The 13964-nt window shown below is 27.7% G+C and overlaps 1 protein-coding gene across 1 annotated transcript; it reads right to left on the minus strand.

Annotated features, from left to right (window-relative positions):
• Nucleotides 1-8064: 8064 nt before the first annotated feature.
• LOC133824705 (thioredoxin-like 1-1, chloroplastic) lies at nt 8065-10400 on the minus strand. The gene is made up of 4 exons (XM_062257672.1): nt 9920-10400; nt 9626-9802; nt 9347-9511; nt 8065-8758 (listed from the first exon to the last, which is right to left on the minus strand). The coding sequence occupies exons 1-4, from the start codon at nt 10187-10189 to the stop codon at nt 8471-8473; spliced, it is 900 nt and encodes a 299-aa protein (XP_062113656.1). The 5' UTR covers nt 10190-10400; the 3' UTR covers nt 8065-8470.
• Between the last annotated feature and the right edge of the window lie 3564 nt (nt 10401-13964).

The raw sequence follows: 13964 nt of genomic DNA on the forward strand, positions 1-13964 counted from the left end.
TTAAATCACATATTTCTGTAAAATTTTCTAAAATTGGCCTAGTTAGCTTTAAAATCCTATTTAATAATTAAATAATTTAATTGAGACATTCTAGATGATTTACTCAAATATGATGCGGGGATTATGGATCCATGAAATTAAGCTCCAATAAGTTACTGTAGATTTATTTACGAATATTTTCACTGCCTTATTAATTCATCGAGACTCCACTATAGACTCGGAATTGAACTCTTGAATTCATAGAACGTATTTTCCAAACCACAAATACGTTATCCGTTGTTATAACCATTACAATCAGTCAATCCTCTATCGATGACTTATTAACGAGCTGAGTACAAATTACTATTTTACCCCTCATCAGTATTTTATCCTTAACTCCCACTAAGTTCCTTATAAATAATATTTCTGTGAACTTAATCACATAAATGAGATCTCAATTCTTTAATCTTTTGAACAAAGAAATTAAGGAAATCATATTTTCACTTCTCATACAGAAGTTATAGATTTCATATCAATGAATAATACTCTCACTCAATTACACTACTTAATCTCCAAGATGTAAGTATGGGCTAGACCGTAGGGTAATCTGGTAACAAACAAGTCAAAATATTTAAATAATATAATTAGCAGAATATTATCACTTAGAATTAAGATCGACTTGACCTATGGTCAACGTTGTGACATTGATTAGATTCGATAACAACGATATTTATTTATCTATCACTAATCAATATTGGTCATAGTTCGATGTAACCAAATACATCTGATCTTATCTACTTGGTCAATGTCTTGGACAAGACATCACAACGCGAATATATAAGTAGATCATATCGTAGATTGCCTAATTAGTGAAAATCCAATGCACTGATCTTAATCTTAGGACTCGTTCTTTCGAACATATAATTACAATTATAATCCACTGTGACCTAGTCATTATAATTGTAACTATTTATATGTTCGAGATTTTATAAATGTTTATATTATTTTAATAATCATGTAATAAAACAAGCAAGCAACACGGCTGTTAAACTAAATGATTTCTATTACTTTTATTGACAATATAAAATCATGTTACATGCTCGACATGGTTTTATAAGGGCATCAAACCCAACATATACTTCATCTTATCATATTAATTAGAGAAAAGATTATCACTACTCATATTTGAGCCCTTTCAATATTGACACACTAACAGTATTATATTAATCAGTGCTCATATAAGAGCGTATACAAATAAGGTTCAAGTTCCGATGTTCATTTTGTTGATATTAGTTAAATATAATAGTTAAGTTGTTTACATAACGTGGTAAAACACTTGACAATTTTCCCTTAAGTTGGAGTGATGAAAATTTGGAAATTTGTTTTCGATGTATTTAAACATGCCCAAAAAGTAAGTTTGGGAGTATTTAGATTTGATTAATGTCAATTTTGATAAGTTGACCAGCAGTGTTACAACATGTCACTTGACCATGTTGCGACATGTCGCTTAACTATTCCGTACAATTACATTTTTACCTCCAATGAATGGGTTTATAAGCTTATACTGTAAAATATTCAGAATTTCTTAAAAATTTACTGGATGCTCTAAATAATTACAAAATACACGGTCATAAAAAAAATCACTTCAAAAATTGTTCACGATTTGAGAATTCACAAGAGCCCCCTATAGTAGAATCTCCCATTATATTATATATATTTATGACTAATATATAGTTGAGGCATAATATCAAGAAGCAGATAAATACTTCTCGTGTACCTATAAATGATGAACTAAAATCATTATTCTCATTTTTCTTTTATAAATTTCTCTATTGTTTTAGAAAGATCATACACAAAAAAGTAGGGAGAGACATATCATCGGTATTTTTACATAAAATTCATATTTATGAAATTTCAAACCACACATCATTATAACACACGTAATTTGAAAAAACAAAACTGAAAATCATATCATTTTTTACTAGCTATCATATCTACACAAAATATATACCAAAATACAGATATTTTTAATAGAGTGATTCTCAACATGGCCGACATATAACATGGAATGTGTTGATATTTTATATACATTTATTTTTGTATTGATATTTTATGATATTATTTTCTATACTTTATTATTTATCCTTTTTGATCCCACTTTGATTTGACATAGCTCTCGTCCAACATGTTTGCTCGTAGGAGTCGACCTGTCAACTTGGAAACATCAACGTAGGTAGGGTTTCTTTCTAATTAATTAAGAATTTGAATAATATTTTTTAATTACATTATGATAATTTGTACTAAACATATCCAACCAAAACTTTTATATAAATACCACATATATAAAATTATAGGGTAGGATTAGGATGCAAATCACTTTTTTGGTTGCACTGGTGCAGTTAGTGGGTTATTTTCTAAGCCTCGGTAATTTTTTTTTTATATGATAATATGTATTGTAGTCATTTAAGACATCCTACAAATTTTTCAGAAATTCTAAATAATTTACAGTGCCGAAAACATGGTTCAAACAGTTGAATTTTACACGCGTATACAAAAAAATAAGCACGAGTGCAACAAGTTGTTTGAATTTTGTTATCGACACTATAAATTATTCGGAATTTTCTTAAATTTTGCAAGATATCTTAAATGACTACAATGTACACTGTCATATAAAAAATTGAAGAAAAAAATTATCGAGATGTAAAAAACACTCACTGAATACACCAATGCAACAAAAAAAGTAGCAGCACCGTAGGGTAAATACCACATATAAAATTATAGGGTAAGATTACGGTGCAACCACTTTTTTGATGCCAATGGGTTATTTTCTATACCTCGATAATTTTTATTATACGACAATATACATTGTAGTCATTTAAGACATCCTGCAAATTTTCCAAAAATTTCGAATAATTTACCATGTCGAAGCATAGTTCAAACAGTTGAATTTACATGCGTATACAAAAAAATAAGCACTTGTGCAACAAGTTGTTTAAACCTTGTTGTCAGCACTATAAACTATTCATAATTTCTTCAAAATTTGCATGATGTCTTAAATGACTATAATGGACACTATCATATAAAAAAATTATCGAGATATAAAAAACACTCACCGGCTAGACCACTACGTGGTTGTAGATATTGTAGCACTAAAATTATAAAGAATTCTTATAATTTTGTCAAAATATTGTAGCACTTTTCTTAGAGTGCTAAAACAAGACACATGTCATCTTACTTGTGGTTGTAGATATTTATTTAGTGGTTAACAAGAAGATTCCTTAAGAAGTCTATATTGCACCTTCACTAAACCACACTCTATTTCAGCAAAACGTTAAAACAACACACCAACCCAAGGTTTTGCCTCATCAACAAGCCAATTCACATTCACACACACACACCATCTGTTCGACAAAATTACTCACTTGAGTGATTAAAGGAGCTGCACATGGGAGGCCAAGCCTGAGGCCCCATTGCACTGAATGAATGACCAAATTTGAGAAAATTGGCCGAGAATTGTTAGGCCATCTCCAACCACAACACTATATTTGCCGTTGCACCATCACCAAATATGATAAAATTTTAGCATCTTATTTTTTTCCATTCCAACCACAACACCAAAAGTCACACCAAAAAATATATTCTTCATTATTATATTATTATTCTTTTACATAATTGAATACTTTTTATTATTATATTATTTTACTAAATTTTTTAATTGTTTTAAGTATTTTGTTAAGTATTTCTTTAATTATATATTGTATTTTGTTAAGTATTTCTTTAATTATATGTCAATGTTAATTATAATTTTTTATGAGTGTATTATAAAAATTAATTAAAATTGTGTAAAAAATATATATAATTATGATATATCTAAATTGTAATTAAAAACTTCCAAAAATAATTAAAAAAATAATTAATCTAAGCATTTACAATTTAACTTAATCAAAATAAATTAATTTTAAACTTAAATAATATATATATATAAGATTATTTAAAAAAAAAAAAAGACATATGCCGTAGCTACAGTACCCCAGCATATATGCTGGGGTACTGTAGCAATTCATCATATATGCAGCTGCCATTGCTGTGGGTTGGAGGAGTAAAAAACAGCAAATATGAGGGGATGTTGTGGTATATGCCGTGGGTTGGACTTGCCCTTAAGGTACACTATTGGTGTCCAACACCACAAATAGGTGTCAGACTGCTATTGGTGCAATCTAATATCGAGTCCTACTTATTTAAATTTAATAAGAATTATGAGGTATCGCTAACCAATCATGAGGCGGCACCTCATGTAGTGTTGGACACCTTAAAATACCAAATAACAACACTCCAAAAATTAATAACTATATTTTGCTGGAGTCCACATAAAAAGCTTGGCATCAAGTGTGTTTGTGTGTGTGTTAAGGTAGAGTGGCCACGTTGAGTCCTGCCCTAACACACCAAAAACCTTATCCATAATAATTGATCTCTATTTCTTTTCTTCCATAGAAGAGTTACTTTTGGAAAAAGTTGCTTTGTTGTGGTGATCAAATCCAATCAAATCAAATCAAATTGAATGAATGAACCCCACCACATCATCTCATCCTTTTTATCCCATTTCTCTTTCGTTTCTTTTTTCCTTTTTCAAAATTTTGAATATCCGAATGCATATAAGTTATGTACAAGAGATTTCTTGAAACTTCTCTAGTCTTCCTTTGCCATGAATTTCTCAATGGCTAGTGCTAAGATGACAAATTAGTCTTTTGTTTGTTACCCAAAAGTTTTTTGTTTTGTAAGAAAAGGTTGGAAGTTTCAAATTAGTACAATAATGACTATAATCGTTTGAATGGTCGTTTAGTACATAACTAATTGCCTCAATTAACATATATATATATATATATATTAAGACACATAATATTAAGTATTTTATAATCAATGAATATTCGGATCTTATCCGATCGATTTATTAGGTTAAGGATCATGTTACGAATTATGAAATTTTTTCTAAAAATTAAAAAATAATTAGTGAAGTAACTCGTGCTTTTTATAAATAGTTCGATAGTCTCAAATATTTTTTATATATTTGTTACTTAAGACACCGTACACTAATATTGTCAATAATTATGATTGTGAATATCCATAATATTATATTAAAAATAAAATATTTTGAAAAGTTATTTACTAATAAAGCTTATTTGGCCAATAGCCTAAAAACCCTTTTTTTTAGTGAACCTAATGAGACACTCCAAATAGAAGCTATTTTTTTCGAAAAATCCAAATTTAAACATTCATTTGAGAAGCTATATGCTTTGTGTCTAATTTTATGAAATTAATGGCATTCTTTTGTGGACAAATATCCTATTAGTAATTTAGTATGCTTAAAAATATCTGACTATTTTTATAATAAAATCTTGTGATTGAGATTAATAGACTATCTATGGGACTTAGATTTTACCTACCAAATCTTTCTTTTCTAAGAGCCAAATCTTTGATACTAACTATAGAAAAGCTATGCAGCCCTAATTGTAAGAGTACATAGTTTGGAAAAAATAGCTTATAGCACCCTATTTTTGTTGAAAGTTTTAGTTTTTATCACCAGCATTTAATGTTGTCCACACCCCATAATTTTTGGGAATATAATGTGATTTTAGAAAGTACTAATTTTTTTATTAGTTGATAAAGTTAGGGTTTTATCTATCAAATTAAGGAAAATACTCAATAGGAGGAAAGCAATGGATAACATTAGGTATTTATCATAAGTAATGATAGAGACACTAATAAATTAAATAGAATGATGTACTATTAATTTGAACAACAAGATTTAAAAACACATAATTGTACTTGAAAATAAAGAGATATTGGCGTTAAAAATACCAAATGTTTTCGAATATTTTCACTTATATACTAATTTTTTTTTTTCGGCAACAAAAATACCAAATTTTTGTTAATAGTTTCACTTAAGTACTAACTTTTTTATTTTAACGGTAATAATACCAATTCTTTATTAATAGTTGCACTTAAGTAACAAATTTTTTCAACTAATTTTTTGTTATAAATAAAATTGATTTTATATATTTAATAAAAATTATTTAAGGAATATATATATATGTGGCAATAATACTAAATTTGTACTAATAGTAGCACTTAAATATAAATTCAATTTTTTTTTCTAAATTTATTTAATTTTTATTAGTTTTTTTATATGCTTTTATAAATTAAAATTGATTTTATATATTTTTTTCAAAATAATTTAAGAAATATTTACAAAAATAATACTAAATCTCTACTGTTATTTACCTTCAAATATAAATTCAATTTTTTAAATTCATTCAATTTTTTCCATTTAATTTTTTAGATTTTAATAATTTAAAATTAATTTTATACATTTTAAAAATTATTCGAGGACTATTTGAAATAATTATCTTTTATAATTAGCAAATATTTGGTATTATTGTCGTGACAAAATAAAAAAGAGTTGGTACTAAGTGTAACTATTAGTAAAGATTTGCTATTATTGCCGCCAGAATAAATAAATTGGTACTTAAGTAAAACTATTAACAAATATTTTTTCCGCAAAAAAAAAAATTGATATATAAGTAAAAGTATTTGAAAATATTTGTTACTTTTACGGTCATTATCCTCAAAAGAAATAATTAAAGAAAAAGTTACCATTATTGAAAAGAAATAGTTAATGACAAAGTTACCATTATTACTCAAATAAGATTTTGTCTTTTGAAATATTTGGTGAAAACTAATAAATTATCATTTAAGAACTCAAAATTTATGGAAACAATGACAGTAACTTATTATTATTATTTTTAAAAAAAAAAAACATCAGTACTTAGTTCAAGAAGGAATTCACTAATAATGTAGTTTTTATCATGTTGCTTATATTAAAAAATAATAATAATTATATGACATCCACACATCTAATGATACTTTCACACATAGCTCGAATATTCATCTCGTTTGGAATATTGTTTGAATTTGTCTCAAATTCTACATCACATTCGGAATACAGTCAATAAGTATTTGACATCTGGCCGAGATTGTGTTTGACATCCGTCTCAAACTCTACTTTTCGGTCTCAAACCCTACTTCTCGTTCAAAATATAAAAAGCAATTTTCTTTAATTTTTTGCAAAAGTATGAGGAGTTGTTTAAATTTCAAATTCCACAACTAAAGGACAAAAGTAAAAGTAGGTTTGAGAAAAAGTCATTTATGAGATTTAGCCAATAAATATATGACAAACTATAACCAATTCACCATTAAACCATTAATATAAACAATAACACTATAATAATGCTATAATAGCTGTACCCACTATCAATGGAGTATTGCTTCTTCTACAACACATAAATTTGCAACGTCATATAATGCAATCTTCATACATATAATATTCATAGGGAGCTGATGTGGTATACTCTTTGTTTATATATACAATTTTTTTATATTTTGATACTTATAGTTATTTAGTACGTATATTAATATTAATAATTATTATATGACATTCACACATCTAATGACACTTTCACACATATTCGAATATTCATCTCGTTTCTACATCACATTCGAAATACAGTCAATAAGTATCTGACATCTGGCCGAGATTGTGTTTGACATCCGTCTCAAACTCTACTTCTCGGTCTCAAACTCTACTTCTCGTTCAAAATATAAAAAGCATTTTTCTTCAATTTTTTTGCAAAAGTGTGAGGAGTTGTTTAAATTTCAAATTCCACAACTAAAGGACAAAACTAAAACTAGGCTTGAGAAAAAGTCATTTATGAGATTTAGCCAATAAATATATGACAAACTATAAGCAATTCACCATTAAACCATTAATTTAAACAATAACACTATAATGCTGTCCACACATCAATGGAGTATTGCTTCTTCTACAAGACATAAATTTGCAACGTCATATAATGCAATCTTCATACATATAATATTCATAAGGAGCTGATGTGGTATACTCTTTGTTTATATATACAATTTTTATAATAACGTATATTATAGTTATTTAGTACGAATATTAATATTATTAATATTTAACTGAAGGTTCATATCAATTCCAACAAGTGGAGAAAGTAAAAGAATCAACTCTTTAGAAAAATAATAAAAATTTATATTATGTATTTATATATATATATCTTCTACATGAGAATAGAAGAACAAGCTTTTTTACAATCACAAAGAGGAGGTGAGTTTTTCCCTCCACAACATAAAAGAGCAAACCAACAAAACAAAACACAACTGTTTGCTCTTCTTGAATATTGGCAAAAAAAAAAAAAAACTACTAAGGCCAGGATCCAAAAAAATAAATCCAAAGGCCTAGGGCTACAACAACTCCTTGGGGACACTCAGTACAGTTTGTCTTGATCTTGATTTTATGGCTGTCATTTTTTGACATCTATAATGGATGGTGGATATTACAGGATGATAAAAGAGAAGTATAAACCAAACTGTACATGGATATAGTCAAGTCGGGGACGGCGAAAAAATTAGCGCATCATCTCCCGGCGGCGGCCAATACTGTTTTCTCCTCAGAATCTTGAGCAAACCTTGGTGTTCTTGGAAGAACAGGTTCTTGGTTAGAAGTAGAAGATGATTCTGCTTCTGCCACAACTAGTTGTTTTTCTGCAGGAACAGGCTCCTCAACAGGCTTTGGTGTGTAGTTGAATGAAAGATCTTTATTAGCAGCCAGGGCTAAGAGCTCTTTCTCTTCCAGCCCTTTTACTGGCCCGATGCTGCAGCGATCCGGGGTGTGTTTGGCCAATGCATCTTTGAATTTCTTGATCTGCAATACCAGTTCCCATCAGACATTAATTCCAATAAGAAAAAACAGCTTGAAATTGATATGTGTTAAGACTTTCATTGATCAATCAAAGTTGGAAAGTAAATGGATTAGTCTGATCAGAAAAAGAAGATCAATCCTAATATAAAAAGTACTGAATTCTATGTTCTATGTAATATGAGGACTAGTCCATTTCAGGCTTGTGGCTCAAATCAAGAAGCTTTTACCTAAAATAGCACAGCTATAACACAAGATTGTGTGGTGAAAAACTATTATTCCAAATTTCAAATTTGGTTTGAGAATAGATTTAAGAACTCAATCAAATCAGATAACAAGGGAGCAATTGACACAATTCAACCCAAGAAGCTTTTACCTAAAATAGCACAGCTATCTAGTCTTAGGATGAGTCCATTATATGAAACACAAGATTGTGTGGGGAAAAACTATCATTCAAAATTTCAAATTTGGTTTGAGAATAGATTTGAGAAGTCAATCAAATCAGATAACAAGGGAGCAATTGACACAATTCAACCCAGTTCTGAAAAGCTTATGAACAAGCAAAGGGAAAAGCAAGATGGGACTAAGACTAACCGTGGCATTAGTACAGCTAAAGCTGCATAAACGGCCATGAGCTCCTCTGTAGAAGCGGAAGAAGGGCAAAACATGGACATTGAGACTATAACACATGGATTTGTGCTCTTCATAGTTGACCTGAAGAAATTGAACATCTGGGTTCATCTCTGCCATCTGACATATCTGTCACCACCACCAACCACATAAACAAACAAAATTAAGAACTGGGTCCACCAAAAATTGATCAAAGATTTTTTCTGAAATAATCAAAATAAATAAACAAAAGATCTTTGTTACCTTGGGATGAAGAGCTCTGCAGCCACCACAACCAGGAGAAAAGAAATCAACAATAACTAGCTTATCCCCAGCTTTTGAAAGGGATTCTACCAGGTCTTCTGCAGATTCCACCTCCTTCATATTTGGGTGAAGCCCTTTCTCCCACCATTTCTGGGCTTTCCCAATTCGAAGAGTTGTCTGCAAATTTCAAAGATCATGATTATACACAAAATTAATTACCATAAACAGAAAATATATTTATTGGAATATAAATAGAAAGAAAATTACAAAATTAATGATTAAAACAAAACCAACCTGGGCCTTTATTGTGGATGATTGGGACTGAAAAGCTGTTCTTCTCGAAAAGGCTTCATTATTCTGAAGCGAAATTCTCTTGCCGTGAAAATCACCGGTTGACAAAAATGAAGAGGAAGAAGAAGACACGTTTGATTTGAGTGTCAGAGAACAAAAGGAGCCTGATCTATTGAAGTTACAGCTCTTGGGAAAAACAGAGATCTTTTGATGATGATTGAAATTTTGATGCCATGACGAAACCAGATTTGTTTTGCTCAAAACCTCAGCCATGGGAAAGGAAAAAAAAAAAAAAATTCTCACAAACTTTCCTGCTAAACAAACAAAATCTCACAAACTTTCCTGCTAAACAAACAAAATCCCTCGAACCCAGAAAAACCCAGGAAAGAAAAAAGAGAAAAAAGAAAGAAAAAAGTTTTCTTGCGAAGAGAGAAACGAAAAGTGGTTCAGTTTGCTGAGCCTACAAGCCTTGACATTTAGGAGGAAAATCGATCAGGGAAGAAGAAAACGAATATATACATCAGATTGGGGGCAATTGCGTAATTTCAGTATCAGAGTAAAGGAATGGTGACGTGGAAAAATCTGGAGCGTTGGATTAAAAAGTAAGAGGCTGATTTGATTTGAATCCAACGGTGTGAAGAAGGAGGATTTTGTGGTCTTGGACTTGGTCTCTCTTTATCTGAATATTATTTTATCCACATTCAGATTTGGAGGACCGTTTTTTACGGTTGGATGATGATGCACGTGAGCTATATACTTTTGGACACGTGGCACTACGTTACACTGTTTTTTTTTTTTTTTTTTGAAGTGGGAAGCTAATAAAATAAAATAAAATAATTACTTGTTGTTTGATGAGGAATAAGTCAATATATACCCCACATTATGAGTAGTGTTCACTAGTAGATAATATTTTATCCACAAGTTTTCACTACACTCTCTAACCTAAAATTATTTCTCCACATTAATAAATACGTAAAAATATAACATTTGTATGATAATTAATTATACATAAAAAATATATTTAAAAAAAATAAATTAGGTGTTTTTTTGAAAAAAAAAAAAAATAGTATTTTGCTAAAATTTTAACCGAAAATTCTGAGTACAGGTCAGGTCTAATCTGTCTTTGTCTAAAAATTCATACCTATATATAATTTTTTTGGTGCATCAAAATAGTTTAGATATCAATTAGTTGTTGTATTTTGATTGGTACAACAAAGTTTATAAATGTGTTTTGATAGATAGCGCAATACAATTAATAAATATATTTATATTGGTGGGATATAATGGGTAAATTTATATGAAAAGATAATATAGATTAGATATGAGGAATAAAATATAGTATTTTTTTTTTAAAATACCTTTTGCATATTACATACAAATTTAAAGTAAATAAAAATATTATAATGAAGTAACATTTAAACTATTAAGTATGTTCATATAATATATTTAGCTTCATTTACTCTCCATATCATCAATATCTTCTAGTTTAAATAATTCATTACTTTCTTTACTAACATTTCTCAAATGTTTCTTATAATCTTGTAGAATTTTTCACAATATGCATTATAAAATGATATATATGTTTGAATTTAGAGATCTTTTGTAAAAAAAAAAATGGTATTTTTCTAGAATTTAGGACCCTTTTAAATGGAGGATCTAAGCACAAACCTGACTCGTTTATGTCTAGAATTAGCCGTGATTATAAGACAATTACTTGTATAATAGGTCTTTATAGTAAATATTGATCTCAAGGAGTAAACATAATTTTGTCAAAACCAATAAAATTTAGACAGTTGGTGGATAAATGTAAGATATCAAGTTATAAGGCCAACTCCAATGGAATTAAATGAGTCAATGTTATATTTTGCTCGATTTTTACAATTATGTTGTGCAAATTAATTTAAAAAGTCAACAAAATCAATTATTTTTTATTGAAAATATATTAACAAATTATTAAATAAATAAGTAAAAAATTAACGTTGTGACTCAAGTAAAATTGAAACATTATTCTGATTAAAAAAAATAATAGTAAATATATAATATAACAATATTGTATTGAATATGTATATTAGGATTATGACTGGTGAATTATCAAATACTAAAGGATCATATATTTTTTTTTTCTATATTGGGCTCTCAAAAAAATGCAAAAATTCTAAATTCTAAATTCTTAAATGTTAAAGCTTTTTGTTTAATTTTGGATTTTTTTTTCTAATTTATTTTATAATAATATTTATGTAAATCATATTTTTAAACTAATTTTTTTACAAATTGACACGTGGCACTTTGTTACAGAGTTTTTTTTTATTATTTTAAGTAGGAAGCAAATAAAATAATTACTTGTTTGATAAGAAGGAATAAGTCAATATACCCCACATTTTAAGTAATATTTTAACCACAAATTTTCACTACACTCTCCACCTAAAATTATTTGTCCACATTAACAAATAATAATAAATCCAATATAAAATATAACATTTTTATGATAATTAATTATAAATAATTTTTTTTAAATAACTTAGATATTTTTTTCATAAACAAATAGTGTTTTTTTTTTAAATTAGAATTTTTTTTTATCTAAAAATTTAGAGTAAATGCATGTCTAATATGTCTTTGTCTAAAAATTTCAAATAGTATAATTTCTTTAGATATATAAAATAATTTAAATATAAGTGATTGCAACATGCATAAAGTAAAACATTTAGTAATTGTACTTTGATTGGTACAACAAAATATATAGATGTGTTTAGATAGCACAATAAAATTAATAAATATATTTAGATTGGTACGATATAATTTATAAATATATACAAATTAATATGATATAAATACAAACACAAAGCGATAAAATTATATAAAAAGATAATATAATTTAGATATGAGGAATAAAATGAAGTAAAAAATAAATACTTTTATTTATTACATACAAATTTGAAGTTAATAAAAATAATATCTAGAATCAACTACTCTTCATATCATCAATATCTCATAGTTTTAAAAATTCATTAATTTGTTTTAGCCACCTTTCTCAAATATTTATAATCTTGTAGAATTTTTTTATAGTATCACAACTTTTCATAGTCTAATTTCATGTAGAGAAATTAGTGAAAATAGTATATTTTTTTTAAGAATTTTTGCACTCTGGCCTACTTTTGATAATTTTTTGTAAAATGACCTCTGTTTAAAATTCGACCAGTTGTCTAAATTTTTTGACCAGTTGTCTAAATTTTTCAACCAACTGTCTAAAATTTTCGACTACCTATCTAAATTTTTCGACCACCTGTCTAAATTATTAGAGACTATTTTGCAAAGAATTATTAAAATTAAATTAAAGTGTAAAATAACTTTAAAAAATAAACCATTTTGCCAAAAAAATCCTTTCATGTAACCATAAAGTCTTCATAAAATGTTTCTATTTTAGAATAATTCTCGTATAGTTATATTTTACAATAATAAGCACAATAAAAGCACGAGCACAAAAAACAGGTACAATAAGATTCGTAATTTTCTTATTAATATCTTCAGTATTTTTTTAATTAATAATAATAAGAAGAAGAAGAAAACTGATTTTGAATATTTAATCTTTTTGTTGACCCATATTTCGAATTTACACTATCGAGAAAATAAAAGTTTTTTAGTGCACCTAAAGTGGACTTTTTTTATGTTGACCATATTAATGCAATAATTAATTAAGGTTTTTTTTTTATTATTTATTTAAAACAAGACTAATCTTACTAGAGCATCTTCAACCCAAATTTCACTTTTTTTGTGCCAATATTATACAAAAATTCAATCCAACCCAACTACATAATTTGTACCAATAATGTTAAGATCTACAGTGTTATACACCAATAATGTTGAAGTTTACGGTGTCCTAGGACGACAAAGTGATATTTTTCACTTGTTTTTATTTAATATTATAACTGTATTGTTAACACAAATTTTCGTCAACAAAAAAATAAGAACGATTAAGCTAATAATATCATAAAATAAGAAATGTACACATAAATTTTACGTGGTTCAGTAGTTAAAATCTATCTACGTCCAC

Source organism: Humulus lupulus, chromosome 3 (genome assembly GCF_963169125.1).
Source record: "Humulus lupulus chromosome 3, drHumLupu1.1, whole genome shotgun sequence".
Lineage (NCBI taxonomy): Eukaryota > Viridiplantae > Streptophyta > Magnoliopsida > Rosales > Cannabaceae > Humulus > Humulus lupulus.